Source organism: Stegastes partitus, unplaced genomic scaffold (genome assembly GCF_000690725.1).
Source record: "Stegastes partitus isolate 25-593 unplaced genomic scaffold, Stegastes_partitus-1.0.2 Scaffold3, whole genome shotgun sequence".
NCBI classification, from domain to species: domain Eukaryota; kingdom Metazoa; phylum Chordata; class Actinopteri; family Pomacentridae; genus Stegastes; species Stegastes partitus.
Genome location: NW_007577734.1, coordinates 1,365,364 through 1,385,194, shown reverse-complemented (window position 1 = coordinate 1,385,194; position 19,831 = coordinate 1,365,364). Strand labels below are relative to the sequence as shown.

Sequence of the window (19,831 nt, the reverse complement as noted above, 5' to 3'; positions counted from 1 at the left end):
TAGCATGCTGACGTGGTAAACTTGGTTGCTGAACATGGCAACCTGCTGGCCTTCTCTGTGTGAGAGTTATGAGCATGTTGCTAACAGCTGCTAACTCAGAGTGTCATTTCTTGATAACTGACTTGTGCCTGTTTATTTTGTACAAACTGGCTAATTAATTGATTTATTAGTTGTTTAGATGTAACTTGTGTGATGATACTTGGACTGAGAATTAGTCCAATACTTGATTAGAGGAGCAATTAAAATCAAATAGCACATCAAAAATCTGTCACAAATTCATGTAAACCTGGAAATAAAGAAAGTTTGAGAATATAGAAAAACATTTAAAGATGAATTTAAGAGGAAATATTTAAGATTCTGCACTATTTCTATGTTGTGGCATTGACTATGTTTACTTCTTTGCACAAAAGGTCAGATTTCCTTTCACTGATGCAGCATTCAGATCACAATTAGGTGTTTTTTATTCACACATCAGAGAATTGTTAAAGTAAGTTAGCTTGTAGTCATTGTTCACCTGTTATACAGATGCCTGTGCCTCAAGTTTCCAGCAGAACATTGTTGATTAATAGTGTTGTGTTAGTGGGAAACATGGTGTCAGAAGGTAAACTGTTATTCTCACCAGAGAGGGGTCTTTTCAGGGTCAAACCAAGATCAGACTGAAGGTTTCTAAGGGGGCAATCTGTGGCACTGTGAAACACTTTTTGGAAACTGGATCAGTCGTATCCACAACACAATTCGGGAGAGCAAACATGGCTGCACCATCAGAGGAGCACACATCAAGCTTTGTTCGCTGACAGACAGAAAAAGCAACTTCATCACAGGTGCAGAATTTACTAATTAAAGAATGGAAGACTCCAATCAGCAAAAGTGCTGTCGAAGAGAAGGCTGATTAGAAGTGGTCTCAGTGGACGAGCAGAGCCTCTAAACTGTTCCTCAGGAGGGTAAACAAGTCCAGACGCTTGGAGTGGGCTGACAAAAAGCAGCATTACACAGTGGATGACTGTAAAAAAGTTGTATTTACTGATTAATCCAAGTTTGTAGCAGTAGGGTTCATGTAAGGAGATGAACAGGAGAGAGAATGATGCCACAATGTATGAAACCCACAGTAAAACACGGAGGAAGCTTTCAATTCTAGAGGGTTTTTTTTGCTTCTATGGAGCTTGCATTTAATCAGTTCCACCCTCACCAAGGAGAAGCAGCACTCCATTCACATGCAACACATTCTGGTTTGTTTCTGCACGATGCAGAATCATTCTGCAGCAGGATAATAAGACCAAACAAACCTTAAAACCTTTTGAGAACTGCTTTAGGACTAAGGAGTGCTGACTCTCATGGATTTTCTGCACCGTCACCTGACCTCAATTCCTATTGGCGTCAATGAGGACACATAAAGACTGAGATAACCAGCCATTTCCTGACATCACAGGAAGCTCTTTGGAGCTTTCTCAGATCATATTGAGATAACGTGGTTTTATCAGGATTTACACAAACTTGTGCGGTCCATGCAGCTCGAGCACTGCGGTTATTGAAACAAAACAGGGGGGATAATCTTTGGTTGATATCATTTGTAATAAAGAATGTTGCAGTAAAGTAGATGTAGCTTCACTAGTTCACTATAAAATACACAGATAATTTACTATAATACATTGTGAGTGGAAGTTCGGTGGCTATTCTTGAAAAAGCTAAACAGAAAGGTGCAGAATTGTCCAGGACTGTTGGAGCAGTGCCATATTTTCAGGTGGTTGTGAAGGGCTTATTGCTCCGTAAGTACACACTGCATAAAGATGTGCATAAATCACAACAAAAAAAATCAGTCAGTGGCACTCAACGCTGATTTTTGGCTTTGCATGCTTTCTAAACAGTAAAACACCTCAATCACATTTCTGCACACTCCAGCCACAGCTTTTGTCTCAACAAGGGGAAAGAAGGAATCACTTCTTTTGTTATAATCAAGTGCTTCTGTTCTTGAGGACGTAATTGAGTTTCAGTGTTATCTCTGACATTCTCAGCCCCATTGACTCCCTGTTGTCCTTCCAGCTCCTGACTTGATGCCAAAACAGTGTTTGGTTAAACTGATGCCATGATAACCTATTATTAGTGTTTGTGTGTGTGTGTGTGTGTGTGTGTGTGTGTGTGTGTGTGTGTGTGTGTGTGTTAGTGCATGCCTGCAGACGTGACACCGAGCACAGAGCTGCAGTCTGACCAGCTGATGACAGAGGTCAAACGCTCACTGCTACTCAACGGAACAGCTTACTCAGGTTGTTCTGTCTGTTTGCCAGAGCAGGGCCGGCTCATGTGAAAGAAATAATTATTCTACTATTAATATCATTGACACTATTGTTCTGAAGATTATCATCATCCTGTGTCTTTACAGGAACTGTAACATGCAGCAAAGATCCTCCAAGAGATTCTGACAATATCCGACATTTTGCACTCCAATGTCAAAAACGTGGCAAGAAATTCCACCAAATTATTTGTTCAAAAAAAACAATTTAAATAAATAAATAAATCACTAATTATGTTGAATTTTCCATCACAGCTTGCAGAATTAATGTCATCTTCTTAACAATTTTTAAAAGTTATTATTTTCATGCTTTGTCACATTTAGGCCAATTAATCTAACACATAAAATATAAAAACAACTTCAGGACTATTGAGTTCATTAACATGCTTTTCTTGATTTAAAATGTCACCACAACCAAGACAAAGGGTCACACATGTTTTATTCATTACAGATGTCTGCTACTTCCTTGTGTTGATGCTAAGCTTTGCCAATAAAGAATCCCACAGATTCACTATGCACAGTATTTGCATAGAAAATAAACCGTATTATATTGTTATTTTACACACTATGCAATATGAAAATCATGTCACTGTAGATGTTTAGCATATGTTGCTATATTACCAGCGCAGATATCCACCTGCAGAGATAGGTATGTTTATGGTATCCCAGCAGGGAATAATTTAAAGTTCCTGCACTCTTATTAATATGTTTTAATTTCGGCAGATCTGACAGCAACTCCAGCTGAAGGTGGGCAGAGCTACACAGGAAGGTACATGAATCACCACTGAGTCAGAGAGACTTCAAGCAAACCATAGACACCGACACGGTCCAGAGCAGACGTCTGATCAGCTGAAACAAGCAATATCACTTCTGTGGGAGTACTGTGAGTGTTTAGTGAATTATATGTAAAAACAGACTTATATTGTAGCTATAAGGGCAGTCCAATAGATGACTGTCAAATGTTATGGTCACGCAGGAATTATGACTGTCAGCAGCTGAACAGAGAGTTAAGTTATTGTTATCATTAGCCGCAGGTTGACCTTTTAACTTGACAGGAAAGGCCAAGGTCCAACTAATGTTAATAACAGCTGCATATCGTTTAGGTGAGTTCACTCCCGGGGCCTCATGTATCATCAGTGTGTACGAACATTCCTACGCAAACTATGGAATTTATCAACTTGTACTTACACTCAGGAATGTGCGTAAATATACGCACAACTCTGACCATGCGTACGCACATAATCTAGCGGCAGAATAGTGAAACTACAAATAGAAAGCATTCGAGGATTTTGACCACCGGCACATTCTAGTGTGAGGTTGGAGACATATACGGCATTTCCAGTCACCACTGAGCAAGATCATGCCAGCAGTGTTGGATGCCATAACTCCAATGGCCCCAGTCTACATTCAGTTCTCTTACAGCAATTACCAATGAGCCCAAATCAAACGGGGACTTAATACCATCTCTGGATTCCCAAACATAAGTGGAGCCCTAGACTGCACCCACATCGCATTCAAAGCAGCATCACTAAATAAACTTAATTTTGTAAATAGAAAAGGGTTTCATTCAATCAACGTACAGATAATTTGCAATATACATTTGTCGCTATCCAACATTGTTGTCTGGTGGCCTGGAGGAACGCACGACTCATTAATTGAGCAGAACAATTCTGTGGGTCTCCAAGCAGGAGCTGCTGAAGACGGCTGGCTTATTGGTGAGTGTCACAGAGTGTGATAATGTTTTTTGCTGGACTTTGTTTGGTTATTAAAGCATGTCATCTGTAGGTGATCAGGGTTATCAACTGGATGAAAGTTCAGTATTGATTCGTCCTCCTCCAGTTGCAGTCATTTCTCTTTGATGCGTTTTTTGGTGTGGAGTTATGGCACACTGCCAGCTTGATCCTGCTCATTGATAGCTGGGAAACGCCGCATATGTCTCCAACCTCACGCTGGAATGTGCCGGTGGTCAAAATCCCCAAATGCTTTCTCTTTGTAGTTTCACTCTTCTACCTCTAGATTATGTGCGTACGCATGGTCAGAGTTGTGCATATATTTACGCACATTCCTAAGTACAAGTTGATAAATTCCATAGTTTGCGTAGGAATGTTCGTACGCACGCTCTACAAACATATCTGTGAGTACACACTGATGATAAATGAGGCCCCAGGACTCTAGTGTTGTTCATGCTGGCTCACACACATAGCTTATATGGACACATAGTTTAAAATGTAATAATTAGATTTAATTTATATTTTGGACATTCACCTATGTGTCAAGTCAAAATATCTGCTGCAATAAAGTCTCAGCGAAGCCTGTCACATGTCAAGATGGATTTTGTGAAGGTTTTGCGACAAGTCTGCTGGTGCAGGAGTATTATTTATGTGCTTCAGTTCCAGTATACCAAAAAAAAAAATATTTGAAGAACGATAAAACAAAAAGTGCAGGAAACTCCTTGGCCCAATCTCATGGCCTACTGCCCACTCTGGCCACAGCATTTGCCTCAATAAGTGCAAAGATGTAATAATGTGTCTTGGTCTGGTCAAATGTTTCTGTTCATGAGGACGTGACTGCGTGACAGAGCCATTAGGGTCAAAGATATCAGTGTTATCTCTGACATTCTCAGTCCCACTGACTCCCTGTTGTCCTTCCAGCTCCTGACTTCATGCCAAAAGAGTATTTGGTTAAACTGTGTGATAGATAATTGCTATAATGATAGACTCACTATTAATAGTTTGTTGTTGTGCACAAATGCAGACATGACACCAGGCACTGTGTCTCTGGTCACACTTTGGGGGACATACCTCTGCCTTGGGTGTCACTGAGGTCAAAAGCTCCATTTAAAGTCCATTTAGTGACAAATAGGCTAAATTTTGCTTTTAAAAGATAGTCTTCTAAAAACAAGTGATGGTTTTCTACACTTTTGTATTACAAACCTTTAGTTTCACTAGCTTGGCTCTCACTGGTATTAGAGATGAGTAGGACTGGGCCATATGACTGAATTAATTATTCTATTATTAGTAATATCACTGTTGTTTTCAGATTTTTTTTTTTATTATTTGGCAGAAAATGTGAGGAGTATAACCCCTGACCAAAGGTGTCATTCATTTCCTTGTGTTGATGCCAAGTTTTACCAGTAAACGCATCTGAGACAGTTCAAATATCTGTGAACCATGAAAACACAGTCCACGCAGTATATGCATAGAAAAGACACTATAGTTTATTATAATTATATACACTTTCCAATATGTATATAGGGAAAAAGCACAGCAGGAGCAAATACAACAGACTACTTCTACAAATAAATATAAACAAAAAAGTCAGGGAAGACGTCCCTTCAGAGAAATCCGTCACCTAATCAAAGCTTGGCTGGTCAATGTCTGGGGGCAGAGTGCATCTGGTCAGGTTCGACAGGTAGAGAGCAGTAGTGGTGGGAACAAGACTGGCCGCCACCTTCAGGACGGTCAGCAGCCTCTCTGTAGCGCTGGTCACACCATCTGGTGTCTGCAGGGGAGAAGCGTTACACAGTGAGGCGTTTAAAGAAACAGAAAGACACACTCAAGTGACATTTGGTGTTTTACTGTCAACAACAGCCCAGAGATATTTGGCTACACAAACAATGATCTACATAATACATATGCACAAGCAGCTTCCTTTGGCTTTCTGCAGGGTTCATCGAGTTCAATGCAAGACTTCATATTTTTTACACTAGATAAGACTAATTGAACACTTGCATGAAGAGCAGTACAGAAGTATAATGGGAAACCATTAGAGCTGATTATCTAATACTGTCCAATATTTGTCAGTACTTTCCAGCAGTAAATAGCAATAATTTCTCATGATATAATTAAACAACTTAACACAATCTAAACCTGCATAACAGGCAGAAAAAAGAATATATGCACAAATGAAAAAGATTAAATCGTTTGAGTTGATTGCTTTTGAGACAATTAGCTTCCTAGCTACTATAGCTCGCAGTAATGACTGTGGAGACTAAAAACATGACTCAACAACCTGCTGTTTTCACAAGACAGTGTCTAAATATCCTACTTTTAGTTTAAATTTAAAACGTCTCCCTGCAGTCTGACACAAAACACAAAACCTCATATTATTACCTAAGGCAAACAAAAGCACATATCTAAGACTTGGGGGAAGTAATTTTTCACATTTTAACACCCTCTAAGGCTTTTTCTTCCTTTATTTTTTCTGAGGAAAAGATTTTTTAAATCTCCAGACACCCTGTTCTCATTCTGGCCATCAGCAACAAAAATAAATAGCTTGGATTGAAGCGGAATTACACAAAGATATTAGGTGTAAACCATCCTCAATGTCCGTGGCTAAATTGGCACAAACCTGATCCTCTGCAAACAGAAGGGGGCAGTGGAGTGATGCAGCCAGCTTTCTGACAGCGTCCAGATGCTCTGTGGGGACTGAAGCATTACGAGCTACAAGAGACAGAAGCATAAAAGGTCAGCCAGTCAGAGAGACAGAAAAGGCTGAACTGAGACTAATACAAGGGAGGAAGAGGATGATGATGCACTGTAAAATAGTGGATATTATGAAAAATGATTCCAAAGTTTTGTTCTACTTAATCTCTTTTGCTCCTCTTTTTTGCAGCTGAGAAATAAAAACAAAAATGTAATTCACACTGCCATACCATTAGTGACCATGAAGCAGACTTTTCCAAGGAAATAGCCAGGGTCCAAATATTTCAGAGAAGTTTCTGCTGACTGGAAACTATGACAACAACAAAAATAATACAGTACGTCAGAGAATGAACTACTACATCACATTCTGTCTTAGCAACTGGTTTATACTTAATACCAGAGTAAAAAATCTGTGGATGAGTTTGAAAAAAATGCTTTGAGATAAAAAGCGAAGAAAATATATTATGATCCAAGAACTGGATAGCTCTGGTTAACATGCAGTCGATGTCTTGTTCTTGATTTTTCTAATAATTGCAGTTTACACTAATTTGTGTGGTTAAGAGGACAACAATAATTTTTGCATCACCTGTGTAAGGACAACACACAATTCATTAGGTTGTATGCAGGCAAAATACAACAGGGTAGTGTGTTCAAGTGGGTAGGAGAAAAAAAATATGGCTGTGTAAGGATAGAAAGTTACCTGAGTTCTGAGGTCAGGTTGATGATGAACACCACCAGATCTATCCTCGGACGGCTCTCATCGTTCTCCATGGGCAGAGGAAGACTCTTAGCTAGTCTCCTGTCGAGTACAGTGAAGGTGTGTGTTGTCAGGTTTATTACAGGCACTGACACGTAGTAAACAGAGACACTGATGCTAACATCAATGGGGATGAATGATAGATTAAATGAGAGTCTCACATTCAAAGTATTTATACATCACACAATTCAAAGTGGTCGTATGACAGTTAAAGAATACTATACGGTGACAGTATAAGACAATATACTGTATGTGTTAAAAAGCAGGATTATTAAGTACCAAGTTATAATGATAATAATTAGTAATAAAATAGTGAATAGTGATATTTATGATTTACAATGAATGCAGCCAAACAGTCTGGAGTCGAACCCTACATTTTTAACAAGTACATATCCTTTCTTTTAATGATATCTCAGATATAAACAACAAAAAATAATAAATAAACCAGCATTTAATGATCAAAAAATTGTAAAAGTTGCAGCAGTGACACATAAATGTAATAACATAAAACAAGTCTTGTCCAGCTGACTGAACAGGTGCTTTTTCCAGTTTAATGAACATTTTCTGTAACAGTAAGCTGACTTCAGCAGTTTGCAGGATGGAATGAGTCCTACTCACACATTCACAGCGACACTGGTCTCCTCCACCAGAACGTCAGCTAAACTCTGCTGAAACTGCTCCTCGTTCTCCACCAGCTGCAGGAAAAAACAGTCCAAGTCAGCACAAAACCTGATGATCACACTTTGCAATATCACACACTGCCAGAAAAAGGAACAAATAAAAGAATGTCCTAAATTGGTTCAGAGATGCCTTTAAAAAAAAAAAAGGCTCAGTCATGTGTTTACATACAGTTCAGAGGCGCAGGCGATTTACTTTAGTGTTGACATTGTATGCAGCTGACTTTCTTTCTAAAAGCACAGTTGCTATCATGTGGTTTATAAGTACTGATACAATCATCAAATACAATGCAATTAAAGTCTTTACATATTTGTTAAATTATGGTCTTGTAATCCACAGATTATCAAAATATTAACAATACACTTATAGATGTAGAATACTATTCTGTGCCCAGTGGTAACATTCACTAATATCCACATATATAAACATGACCTAAACACCTTTCCGTGTGGCTGCAAGTTTTAAACACGAGACGGTATTCTTCTGTTCTGACTACAAAAGGGGGGCTGGAGCACACTGCTTAATTCACAGCCTTTTATTGTCACAACAGACTGATAGTTCAATGCCACTGTGTCTTAAACAGAGCATCTGATAACACTGATGAAGACACAGCAGTGTTAAAATGTAAGTCTGCTTGCACAATAAAGCTGTGAATGAAGCAGTGTGCTCCAGCACCCTTTTTTGTACTCGTGAAATTTGGTGTCCTCGACACCTGTCTTAGCTGCATTTTGCCTGACAAAGTGTGGAGAACCTTGTTTGTATGATTCCTTTAAACAAAACCATAAGATTGGAGCAGTGGTTGCCAACCTTTTCATCGTCTGACACATAAAATAAATCAATGTCTTTGTGTGACTGGAGAGGCTGAAGTGTCCAGCAGTTCAAACTTTTTCAGAAAAGTAAGACTATAAACAACTTCTGCATATACAGCACAAGTACGTTTCTTCATATTTTTTATTTTACTTATCAATCTTATAAAATACACATGCATTATATAATATTTTATTGCATTCTATCCATTCTTTTTAACACTGGGGAATAAGTATTCTGTGTAACACATAGCCTTTCTACAACTGAATTGATATTATGGAACAGCCGAGTATGCTTTATATTGGAAATCATAATAAGCAGATTGAGAGTGGGATCATAGACTAAAAGTCACAATGACAGAGCACACATCTGCAACACATAGAGTTAATGAGGCTGTTGAGGTTCCTTGTGAAACGTTGTTCCAAACCTTCTGAAGGGCTTCGGGAAACTGGGAGACATTTTGTGTATTCTATACCTTTCTGTCAAGTGGAATAGACTATAAGCATAATAAATGGGTTTGGATAGAGTTAGGCCATTCTGTCTAGTAGTTGTTTTTTTTTTTTTATCCAGAACAGGCAACAGCAGGAAAGCTAAATGTGGCTACGGCTGCTAATTTTAACTCATTTTCACAGACGGATTAACCTTATTTTGACACTAAAATAAGATGGTGGTAGGCGAAGCTGATGTCTGGGCCAGTTTAGTAACTTTATTCACATTTATTCTGCTGTTAACTCATCCAGAAAGCAGCTGGACAAACACAAAACCGACTGCCAGCAACGTCAACACGTAACTGTAAGTTGAAACTACGAAACAAACTCACCAGGATATTCGCTGAGTTCAGACCAGGAAGTTTACTAAACGGTTTTAGCAGCGACATTTTCACATTTAAACGCTAAAAACCGGTCTTAGCTTCGTAAATTTAGTAAACAAACCCGGTGAGGAGACTTTCCGGTCGTCTCATTCACCCGCGCTTCTTTTCCGAATTTGCGTCTGACGTCATGACGTCGCCACTTCATTGCATCGCTCGTATACAGTCGATGCTTCATTGGCGGGTGTCTCGCGCCCCCTGCATGCTGCTGAGAGTGTTACAGCCCATCCGTCATAATCGGATCCAAGCACAGACTGTACTTATTGAGAACATTAGTAATACAGAGACAGAGAAATATCAGATAAAAGGTGTCAAGTGAGCAGGCAAGAGTTCTGGCTCTTTCGCAGTGACACTATGATCCTAGGAAGAAATCAATTTTCCTATCTAATCTGTACAACATTGTTTATATATAACTAAAGGAAGTAAACTGTACTTTCTCCAGTAACAAATGCAAACTATATTTTAGCTATTTTAAAGCCACAAAACATGATCATTTACATTTTTTTCTGCACAATGTCTCTCTATGCAAAACAGCATTTTTGGGGTAGTTTCTTTAAAATTGTGTAGGCACACTTGCATGTGATCCAATACAACAGCACTGCCACAACATCCACCTTTACAAAGCTCAATCTTCAGTTTTGGGAGAAATTGTCAGAAAAATGTAAATGAACATGTTTATTATTGAGGTAATAACTAAAGGAGTAGAATACTTTATACTGTGATTACGTTCATTTTTCTGTACCTCAATACTACAACAAACAATTTAATCAATAACTTTTTGACAGCGTCAAAAACCTGAACATTAAGGCATCGCAAAAGTATACTTTACTCTTTTCCATTCATTGGATTTTCATTCATTAAGATTATACAGGTATAACTAATAAACAGCAACTGAGTGTACATCTATGTTCAACAGTACACCAATACAGGTGAAAGGATGGGCCCACTGCCTACAATGCAAGCTCTCTAACCACAAAACTTGCAACATTGCAGTGGTGTCAAAAAAAAAAATTACAAAACAAACAAGAAGACAGAAGTTAGAGAAAAATCTGTGCAGTGTATCACATTTGAATGGAAGCAGAAAATTTTATTCACTTAATGGTGGCACAGCAAAATAGGTCCTCCCCCCAAATTCCTCCATTTTTTAATTACAGCAAAGTATCACTTTGTATATATGCACATCACCTTTATGCCTTCACGTGTCAGGATCTGAGCAAAAATATTTGGATGACTTTTTTTATGGGGATGAGTGATTTTATTTTTAAAGTACAAGCTGATCACTGCATCTGAACAAATATGTATCAGATTTCCAAATGAGATTGTTATGGCTTGAAGGCAGCAAATAAAACACAAACAATAGAAGTGCCTTCAGTCATTCACAGCTCATTTTAAGCATTACTGCGAGGCCATTAATGAGACCAACCCATGTAAATAAACCCACAGCTACTGAAACTAATGAAACAGGGGAACCGGTATTAACATTAAAGTTATAACTAATGATAAAAAATAACAGCACTTTATGTGAGTAAAGTAAATACAGATGTAAAGTAGGGCTGCTGTCTTTTCACTTACTCTCTCCTCATCACTGTGAAAACAACTGTACATAAGATCGACAAGATGGCATAAAAAAACAATGACCATACTGCTTCCAGGTCAGACTAGCCTCACGCAGTCTTATAAAAGTCGGTTTGTTTCTTTGACTGCCACTTCTGAAGTAGTTCCCTCATCCTCATTGTCCACCCTGGCTAATGTACACATCCCACTTTCAACACGAACACACATACAGACTCAACACACCCATCATTCTCATCAGCACACTCATCTCTCCATGCTCCTTTTTACTAGACAATACTATCCAAATCAACGACCCTGGAGGCATTCATATCTCCCCAGACTCTCGCTCCTCAGAGCTGGAGCGTCGGTCCCGCTCGTACGACAGGGATCTTTCTCGTTCCCTGGCCTTGGCCATGTCCGGGGAGGGAGACCTCTCCCTGTCCACCCAGTTTGCATACTCCGCTCTGTCATTGCGCCAGCCCTCCGCTGCACCCTCCTTCCACCTCTCCTGGGACGGTGAGGGCTCTCTTTCGCGGGTGTGAGATGATCTGTCTCTGGAGGATCTGAGAAAAAAAACAAACAAACAAAAAAAACTGCATCATGTAGAAAGTGTGTTTGGGAGTAAGTCAGAGCAGTGGAGAGAAAACAAATGTTCATGTTCATAGCATCAAGACTCCATACATTCCCTATTTTACTAAGTATAACATTCAAAGCTATATAAATGTAAAATCTGAATGGTAATCAGTGGCTACTGTGTTAAACTCAGAGCAGAAATGTCAAAATGAGTGCACAGATCAATTCTGAGCTGTAAAATTTTTACAACAAATGATTCTGTTATTCAGATTATTCTATATTTTGCTGTCATAAATGGCAGAAAATTGTGAAAAATAACAATATTTTGGATTTCAAGTTTCTTTTTTGTCCAGAATTCTGTTTAAAGCTCAGATGCTCAATGTACAGAAGTGAATGATACTGAATGACATAAAAAACGATATATACAGTGTAGCAGCAAACAGCTGATGTATAGTCACTGACTGCATAATGTGATTCATATGTAGTTGAGACTGAGTTTACTGTCAGACCAGTAATCCTGTCCGAATGAAGCTTCATACAAGTTACAGTGATGATTAAGATTCACACCTCTTCCTTTTGCGTCTGTGAGAGTGGGAGCGTGAGCGATGTCTGTCCTTATGTCGGTGTTTCCTCTCTCTCTCCCGATCCCGATCGCCACCTTCTTCTCTGGAACGGGAGGAATGGTGACGCCTTGATCGATGGGAGGAAGAACTGCCTCCATCCCTAGATAAATGATTTATTGGAGAAAAGCACATTTTAGTGTTCATGTAATGCTACAGATTCACAGATTCTCTCATGCTGACGCTGAGGTGGTCATTCTGATACATCTAGTCTCTTATTAAATAATGGCCGACACAATCACCACAGTCACTAAAGAAATGGCATTTGCTGTGTAACATTGCTTTTCTGCTCTTTTTCTCTGAAGGTAAAAGTTTTAGTTTAAAAAATGTAATAGTTCTTTGTGTTGTAAGTGGTGATGATATAACAAAAGTTTAATAACTTGCATCCTATTAACATTTTAGATAGACACAGTTTTGTTTTGTTTTTTGGTCTGTGTTTAGCAACATCAGTTTTTATATTGTGTAAAATCATGTGTCACACATTTTGGACAAAACAAACTTATCAGGTGATACTGGGCACAGCACACATACCTGTAACGGTCTCCGCTTCTAGATCTTGACCTGAGACAGGAACACACAAAAGACAGTTTCAGTTTCCAGGTGACTCGAAACCTTTTCATTGTAGACTTTAACAGTGGAAGTTGACTATTTCTTACCTCCTGCGCTCCCTTTCTCGTTCTCTCTCCCATTCTCGCTCTCGTTCCCGCTCTCTTTCTCGCTCTCGCTCCATCTCCCACTGTCGCTCTCTTTCATCTTCTCTTTCGCGTTCTTCTCGTCTTTTCATTCGCATTCTTTCTTGTTTCTCTATAACAGCTTTCTGGATTAAAAAACAAACAAACAAATGAAATAAACAAGCCAGAAAATCTAAGGAAGGCAAACTCAGTATCCTCTTTTATGTCTTCTTCTAACTCACTTATACCTTCAGGCTTTTTTTCTCTCTCTAAACTAAGGGTATTTATTGTAAGTGGGTAAATTATTGGTTTGGGATTTTTTTCCGTTTATGCTTTTTTTTCCACTGTGAAACTATTTGGAACATTGTTTTGGAAAAAAAGGTATTCGTCATTAGTCATCATTAAGTAAAATACAGCTGAGCATACTCCATCTATGACTGCAATTTCTCTTGAATTTAATAGATACACTGACCAATAATCATTCAACTATATACTTTACTACAACTATTATCCTATATATATGGTGCACACACACACACACACACACACACACACACACACACACACACACACACACACACACACACACACACACACACACACAGTTCTAGGGCACCCTTACCCTCAACTTTTCAAGTTTCTCTCGGATTTCAATAAAACCGAGGTGCAGTTTGCCTCCAAAGTGGTCAGCCAGACGTCGATCATTGTCATGGAGGCCCAAGTAGGCTGAGCACACCTCACAGACCCGTAGTTTTTGTTGTTGAAAGCTGGATGCTGGCATCGAGTTCCTGTACACATCCTGCAAGAACAAAAATTTTAGCCCTAAGGAGCCAGAGTATATTACACACCATTGTATTTCATACAAGCTTGAGCAGAGCCTATAGACAGAGGACAGGTTGTTGCTGTGATATATTTTAGCTCAATTTAATGCAGTCCATGTTAACTGAAAAAGTTACAGATATTGAGTTTATAAAATGTGTTTGCTGCATGATTTCTTCTTTGTGAGACTGGAATATGGATGTTTATCACGTTATTAAACCTTCACTGAGTGAAACCATGTCTCTGGTCTGGCTGGTGACTTAAGAGTAAAAATGAGATTCCAACACAGTAAACCTATCACAACAAAGTCAGTAATACATTTCTTACCTCTGCTTCTTTCTTTAATGCCCGGGTTTTCTCCACCTTTTCCAGCAGCTGCTGAGCCTCATCTACGTTCCCCTCGCCCCCCAGCTGCTCTGCCCGGGCCAGCAGCTTCCCGATCTCCTCATTCAGCTCGTGGACACGTTCAGCCTTTTCATGAAGGAAAAAACAGAGACAAAATAATGTAAGCTGTAAAAGATGTTACATTGCATAGACTCTTGACAACTATGTGCTATGAACTTGCAGTTTTCAAAGGAGATTAATCAAGGTCTGTAATATAGAGCACAACATTTATAGAAACTTGATAATTAATCTGACTAACAATGTCTATGGTGAGTTTGTCACCTTTGCAGCCACTTCAGCGCTGATCTCATCCTGTGTCTCTGCTAGTCTCTTCTTGGCCAGCTCAGTTCTGCGGTCACAGTCAGCGATGAAAGACTGAAGGTGTTCAGCAGCCTGTAAGAAAACCCGAGAGATAACCGCCTTGTATTACTTTGCAGGAGTATTAAAAATGTGTAATATATTGCCTGAAGACACCACTGCTTAGTCTGCGCCTGCTATAAAGTGTGTAAATTTGTCAGCTATGCCCATAACAGCCTGCTCCTCATTATGCCTTCATCCGAGTCACTCCGGAAAACTAAGCCTCATAACTCAGCAGTGCCCCTTCGACCAAACTGATATGGTTTGAGACGGACTTGTCGTCTCATAGACAGGTTTACCTGATTTGATTCATTCACCAACAACCAGACTCTTCTAATTTTGATAATAAAGCAGCCTTGTTTGTCAGGCAACCTATAAATTGTGTAAAGAACTGTGTAGCTACAGGAAAGCAAAAACTTAAATTTAGGGCATTGTGTAATAACAGCCTCTAATAATTTACTTTATCCAAAATATTAGCAGACAAGATGAGCTGGTGCAATGCAAATCAGGATATACAATAGGGGAATTACCAGAGATTAAAACTCAAAGAAAGAACTGAATGAAACAAAACTAGTAAAAATACAAGGTGTTACTTTTGTGTTGCCACAAGTATTGACAATTAGCTGAATTTTAAAACACTGCACACTTAAAATACCACAAGACAGGATTTCACAACAGAAGCTTTAAGTGACGGTCATTTTCTCTACGATAGTCACGATCATGATTTAGCTAACAATGAATTCTAACTTGAGGGCTATACATAGCAATGTGTCCATGTGTTTACTTACATCAAGTTCAAAGAAGTATTCCTGCTCTTTTGAGGCAATCTCATAATCTGCTCTCAGGGCCAAGTCATGAACTTTGATACACTCTCCCAGGTCCATCCTCTGCAGAAAACAGAATGACATCAATGTATTGTGAGAGGCTGCTTCATTTTACTCTTGATATTTGTCCTGAATTTTTTAAATTAAATAAAAAAAACAAAATATATATCATGCTAAGAGTGTAGAGTTAGGCATATAAATGTGACAACCTCTGAGTTACTGCAAAGCAAGACCAGGGGCCTCATTTATCATCAGTGCGTAGAAAAGGTTCTAAATTCTGTCTTACAAATGAAATTTAGAGTGTGCCTAAGTACAAAAAAATCTGTATTTATCAAACGTGCATACTAGGGTCGTAAGCACATCAGTGTAGATAAATCTCACTTGTTCTTAACTTCTGTGCTCGTGCACGTTGCCTTCAGGAACACCTCCAAATCACCATATAGGGCAAAAACACGCCTCTTTATAAAACAAGTGAAGATTTATTTTTTCCTCACCTGTCGTCATCATAGTGGCAAAAAGGGCGAAAAAGAGGAACTTTTCTGAAACTGAGATCGAGGTACTTGTCAGCGAAGTTGAAGCAAACCAGAAAATATAGTCTGGTGCGTGAAATGTTGGAATAAGCAGCGAAAGGGAAAATGCTGCATGGGACATGATAACCACCGCAGTTATTTCTGTTGGGTCAGAGGACAGATCGCTGGCAAAATTTTTAAAAAGTGGTTTGACGTTAAGCTCAGTGCCAAAAAATAAAAAGCATCACAGCCCATAAAAGAGAAATGGCTGCAACTGGAGGAGGACGAATTAATACCGAACGTTCACCCAGTGGATAACCCTGATCACTACAGATGACATGCTTTAGTAACCAAACAAAGTCCAGCAAAAAACATTATCACACTCTGTGACACTCACCAATAAGCCACCCATCTTCAGCAGCTCCTGCTTGGAGACTCACAGAGCTGTTCTGCTCAATGAATGAGTCGTGCGTTCCTCCAAGCTACCGGGCAACAACGTTGCATAGCCACAAATGCGCATCGCAAATTATCTGTACGTTGATTGAATGAAACCCTTTTCTATTTACAAAATTAAGTTTGTTTAGTGATGCTGCTTTGATTGCGATGTGGGTGGAGTCTATGGCTCCACTTATGTTTGGGAATCCAGCGACGGTGTTAAGTCCCCATTTGATTTGGGTTCGTTGGTGATGGCTGGAAGGGAACTGTAGGCTGGGACCAGAGGAATTATGGCATCCAACACTGCCGGCTTGATCTTGCTCAGTGGTGGCTGGGAAATGCCGTATATGTCTCCAACCTCACACTGGATTGTACCGGTGGTCAAAATCCCTGAATACTTGCTATTTGTAATTTCACTATTCTGCCGCTCGATTATGTGCGTATGCATGGTCAGAGGTGTGCGTATATTTACGCACATTCCTAAGTATAAGTACAAGTTGATAAATTCCATACTTTGCGTAGGAATGTTGGTACGCATGCTCTACGCACATATCTGTGCGTACACACTGATAATAAATGAGGCCCCAGGTCTTTTGCTGACTGTACTTCTTTTTAGCATCTGACATATATATATATATATATACACATACACACTATATACAGTGCTGAGGAGTAACATTTGTTTTTGTATTGGCTCTGTCTTCAAGCACATGGGATTTAAGATGATACTTTGCAATGAGGTTAAAACTCCAACTCTAAATTTTGCAAGTTTTTAAACCCACATCAGATGAACACTGTTAGACTGAAGCCTTTTTAAACAGTCCAGTCAAGTTTAGGGGACAGAAAATAACTTCAGAAGTCAACAAACTTCAAACAAGTCATAATATTTTATCCATTATGGTCAGCGAATGGCTGAAGTCTATGAATCTGCCTGTCATTAATAATGTTCCAAAAGATCTGTTCTGTGAGGCTTACTCATTTCAGGGCCTTTCTGCCTTCAGTCTGATCATATGCCAATGAAACACTACAAAATAAAAACTCAGTGGTAGTTATGTCTAGATATTTATTCACTGAATGTTTGCTGTCTTGCCATATTGGACCTAAAATGAGAAAACTTCAGATAAAAATGGCAAAGACAAATCTCACAAAACTTAACTTCATGACTCTTCTTTCATTTCAAATCCAGAGACGTGGAGCAGAGCATAAACCAATAAAAACAACTCTTGTTATTTTTTTCTGTGTGCACTATGTATGATAGTGTATATAGGTCAGGTCTATGAGTAGATATGACAATGTCCTCTGTGTGTAGGTGTGTAAACACAGTACTCACAGTGCCTGAGAGTATGTCATGAGGACATGAATCCAAAAGGTGACTTTTGCAGACTCGCTCATCTGTGAATTTGATTCTTTGCCGCATGGTGTCTCCTTTAAAAAAAAGAGAGAGAGAGAAGAACAGAAGACAGATATGAGTAATACAATCTTATGAGCCAGCTCGTATGTGAACCAGACAAAAACTTAGCACCACATATACATGAATTAATTTGGTGCGACGTCCCACTTGGAAAGAGTCAGTCTTACATCTGTTCCTACGTGTATTTATCAATGAACAGGAAAGTTAGCTGCTCGGAAAAAGTCCAAACAAACGATAACATCTAGTGGTAAGAAACGGAGCTACGAGGAAGAGCTCACTGGTCATGACGAAGTAAAATGCTAACGTGATGTTTTGTTTTGCTTTGCAGATGATGTAACAACAAAACTTGCCAGGTAAACTCGTATACAACAGGTAGCTAGCCGGCTAGCTGTCCTCATGTTAGTTAGCTTGACTCTCGAAGCATGCCGCACTGTCACTGCCTGCCAGACTCGTTAGCTTGCCGGCTAACGCTAGCAACAATCACAAATTTCATCAGTCAGCAGTGAAAACCACGCAGGGTGCCGCTCACCGTCTCTCCCCGTCCCCATGAGCTGGTCCAGCATCGCTCGCATCTGCGCCTGGGCCGACATGTTTGTCTGGTTGTTGAGCTAACGCCGTGTGACTCACTCCTCGCCAGCGGCGGTCTCCACACATGCAGCCTCGTCAACTGCAGGCCTCGTTGGCTTCTCCAACACCACCGTGGACAACTTTTCCCACAAGGAGAAAAAGCCCCAGTCCCCCCGAGCCAGCCAGCTAATGTTGTGTAACGTTAGCTCAATGTACTGGTTAATACAGCACTTTAGCGGAAGATAAATGTGACTTTGTAACGGTGGATGGCTCTGGGTCGGCTGAGCAAGTGCAACGTCTGTTTGAAAACTGCTGGGTCCGCTGGTCGGGTCGTGTGGCAAGTTGAGACAGCGGTGACTGGGTGTAAAGAGGGAGTTTGGTTAGCTAACTAAATCTGTGTAGAAATATGTAACATCTTCTGCTGTTACATAGCAACTAATTGTATTTCCAGCCGGTCAGCTAGAAGTTATCAAGTTTGTTCTGCGTCCTCTCTTCCGTCTTCCCAGCTCCCCTCTGTGCGCGTCGCCGCGGAGTGCGTTCTGGCCTCTCCGCCTCGAGGAAGTGCTGCAGTCAGCCTCGCGCGCCGCTCTCGTGACGTTATACCACAGTCGGAACAGAAGACAAACGATTGTTTTGAAATTATTATTATTACTTTAAAGTAATAATAATAATTTCAAAATTTTATGTTTCTTCTGGATCTTTCCACACAAAACATTTATCTGAAATGATATTTTTTGTACAAAAATACATGTCACGCGGTGATACACTAGAATTTTGTGGATAAACTATATATGGCATAAAGTATAACATCATATATGTTTTAAACTCTGACAGTTCCTAAAGTAATGTTTTTTTGGTTTACAGTAAATGACAGTAAATGTCCCAGAAATGTTTCACTTGTGTTAAAATTCACAAAATCACGCCAAATTTACCAAAACATTTTTATAAAAGAGTTAAATACTGACTATGCTTGTAAAGTTTGCACTCTATTTGGTTGGTTCAATATATAAAATTGAATCAAAATGTGAGTAACTGTGCAAGTTGGTGTATCTGATGTTACATTTTTAGGTTAGTGGGGAATTAAATGAAGTTGCAGGTCATTCTGGGTAAATATACAAATCTAAATGGACTGTTTTTATAGTTTTACTCACAGAAAAGAACCTTTTTTTTTAAATTCTGTAATTCTGATTTTTAAAATGAATGCTAAATAAATAGACATCAAGTCTTACTACGTTTTTATGTTAATATTATAGATTGTATACAGTATATGGTGAATATTTTTGTTGTTG

General features: G+C 39.3%; 2 protein-coding genes across 2 annotated transcripts; both read right to left on the bottom strand.

Moving 5' to 3' along the window:
- Window positions 1-5,479: 5,479 nt before the first annotated feature.
- Window positions 5,480-10,104, bottom strand: pane1 (proliferation associated nuclear element). The gene is made up of 6 exons (XM_008277187.1): window positions 9,771-10,104; window positions 8,084-8,160; window positions 7,409-7,507; window positions 6,939-7,018; window positions 6,635-6,726; window positions 5,480-5,785 (listed from the first exon to the last, which is right to left on the bottom strand). Exons 1-6 carry the CDS (start codon window positions 9,825-9,827, stop codon window positions 5,636-5,638), a joined length of 555 nt encoding a protein of 184 aa, XP_008275409.1. The 5' UTR covers window positions 9,828-10,104; the 3' UTR covers window positions 5,480-5,635.
- A 775-nt stretch (window positions 10,105-10,879) lies between these two features.
- Window positions 10,880-19,767, bottom strand: LOC103353979 (putative RNA-binding protein Luc7-like 1). The gene is made up of 10 exons (XM_008277198.1): window positions 18,505-19,767; window positions 17,895-17,989; window positions 15,585-15,683; window positions 14,722-14,832; window positions 14,383-14,526; window positions 13,859-14,035; window positions 13,222-13,382; window positions 13,097-13,126; window positions 12,513-12,668; window positions 10,880-11,935 (listed from the first exon to the last, which is right to left on the bottom strand). The coding sequence occupies exons 1-10, from the start codon at window positions 18,563-18,565 to the stop codon at window positions 11,698-11,700; spliced, it is 1,272 nt and encodes a 423-aa protein (XP_008275420.1). The 5' UTR covers window positions 18,566-19,767; the 3' UTR covers window positions 10,880-11,697.
- Window positions 19,768-19,831: the final 64 nt, after the last annotated feature.

Excerpts from the sequence above, each read along its gene's own strand:
- LOC103353979 (XM_008277198.1), bottom strand. The coding sequence starts at position 18,565 with ATGTCGGCCCAGGCGCAGATGCGAGCGATGCTGGACCAGCTCATGGGG. Across the intron at positions 14,833-15,584 it reads AATACTTCTTTGAACTTGAT|GCTGCTGAACACCTTCAGTC; the intron begins GTAAGTAAACAC and ends GTTTTCTTACAG. Across the intron at positions 13,127-13,221 it reads CGAGAAAGGGAGCGCAGGAG|GTCAAGATCTAGAAGCGGAG; the intron begins GTAAGAAATAGT and ends TTCCTGTCTCAG.
- pane1 (XM_008277187.1), bottom strand. The coding sequence starts at position 9,827 with ATGTCGCTGCTAAAACCGTTTAGTAAACTTCCTGGTCTGAACTCAGCG. Across the intron at positions 7,019-7,408 it reads AACCTGACCTCAGAACTCAG|TTTCCAGTCAGCAGAAACTT; the intron begins GTAACTTTCTAT and ends TTGTTGTCATAG. Across the intron at positions 5,786-6,634 it reads TTCTGTTTGCAGAGGATCAG|ACACCAGATGGTGTGACCAG; the intron begins GTTTGTGCCAAT and ends TCTCCCCTGCAG.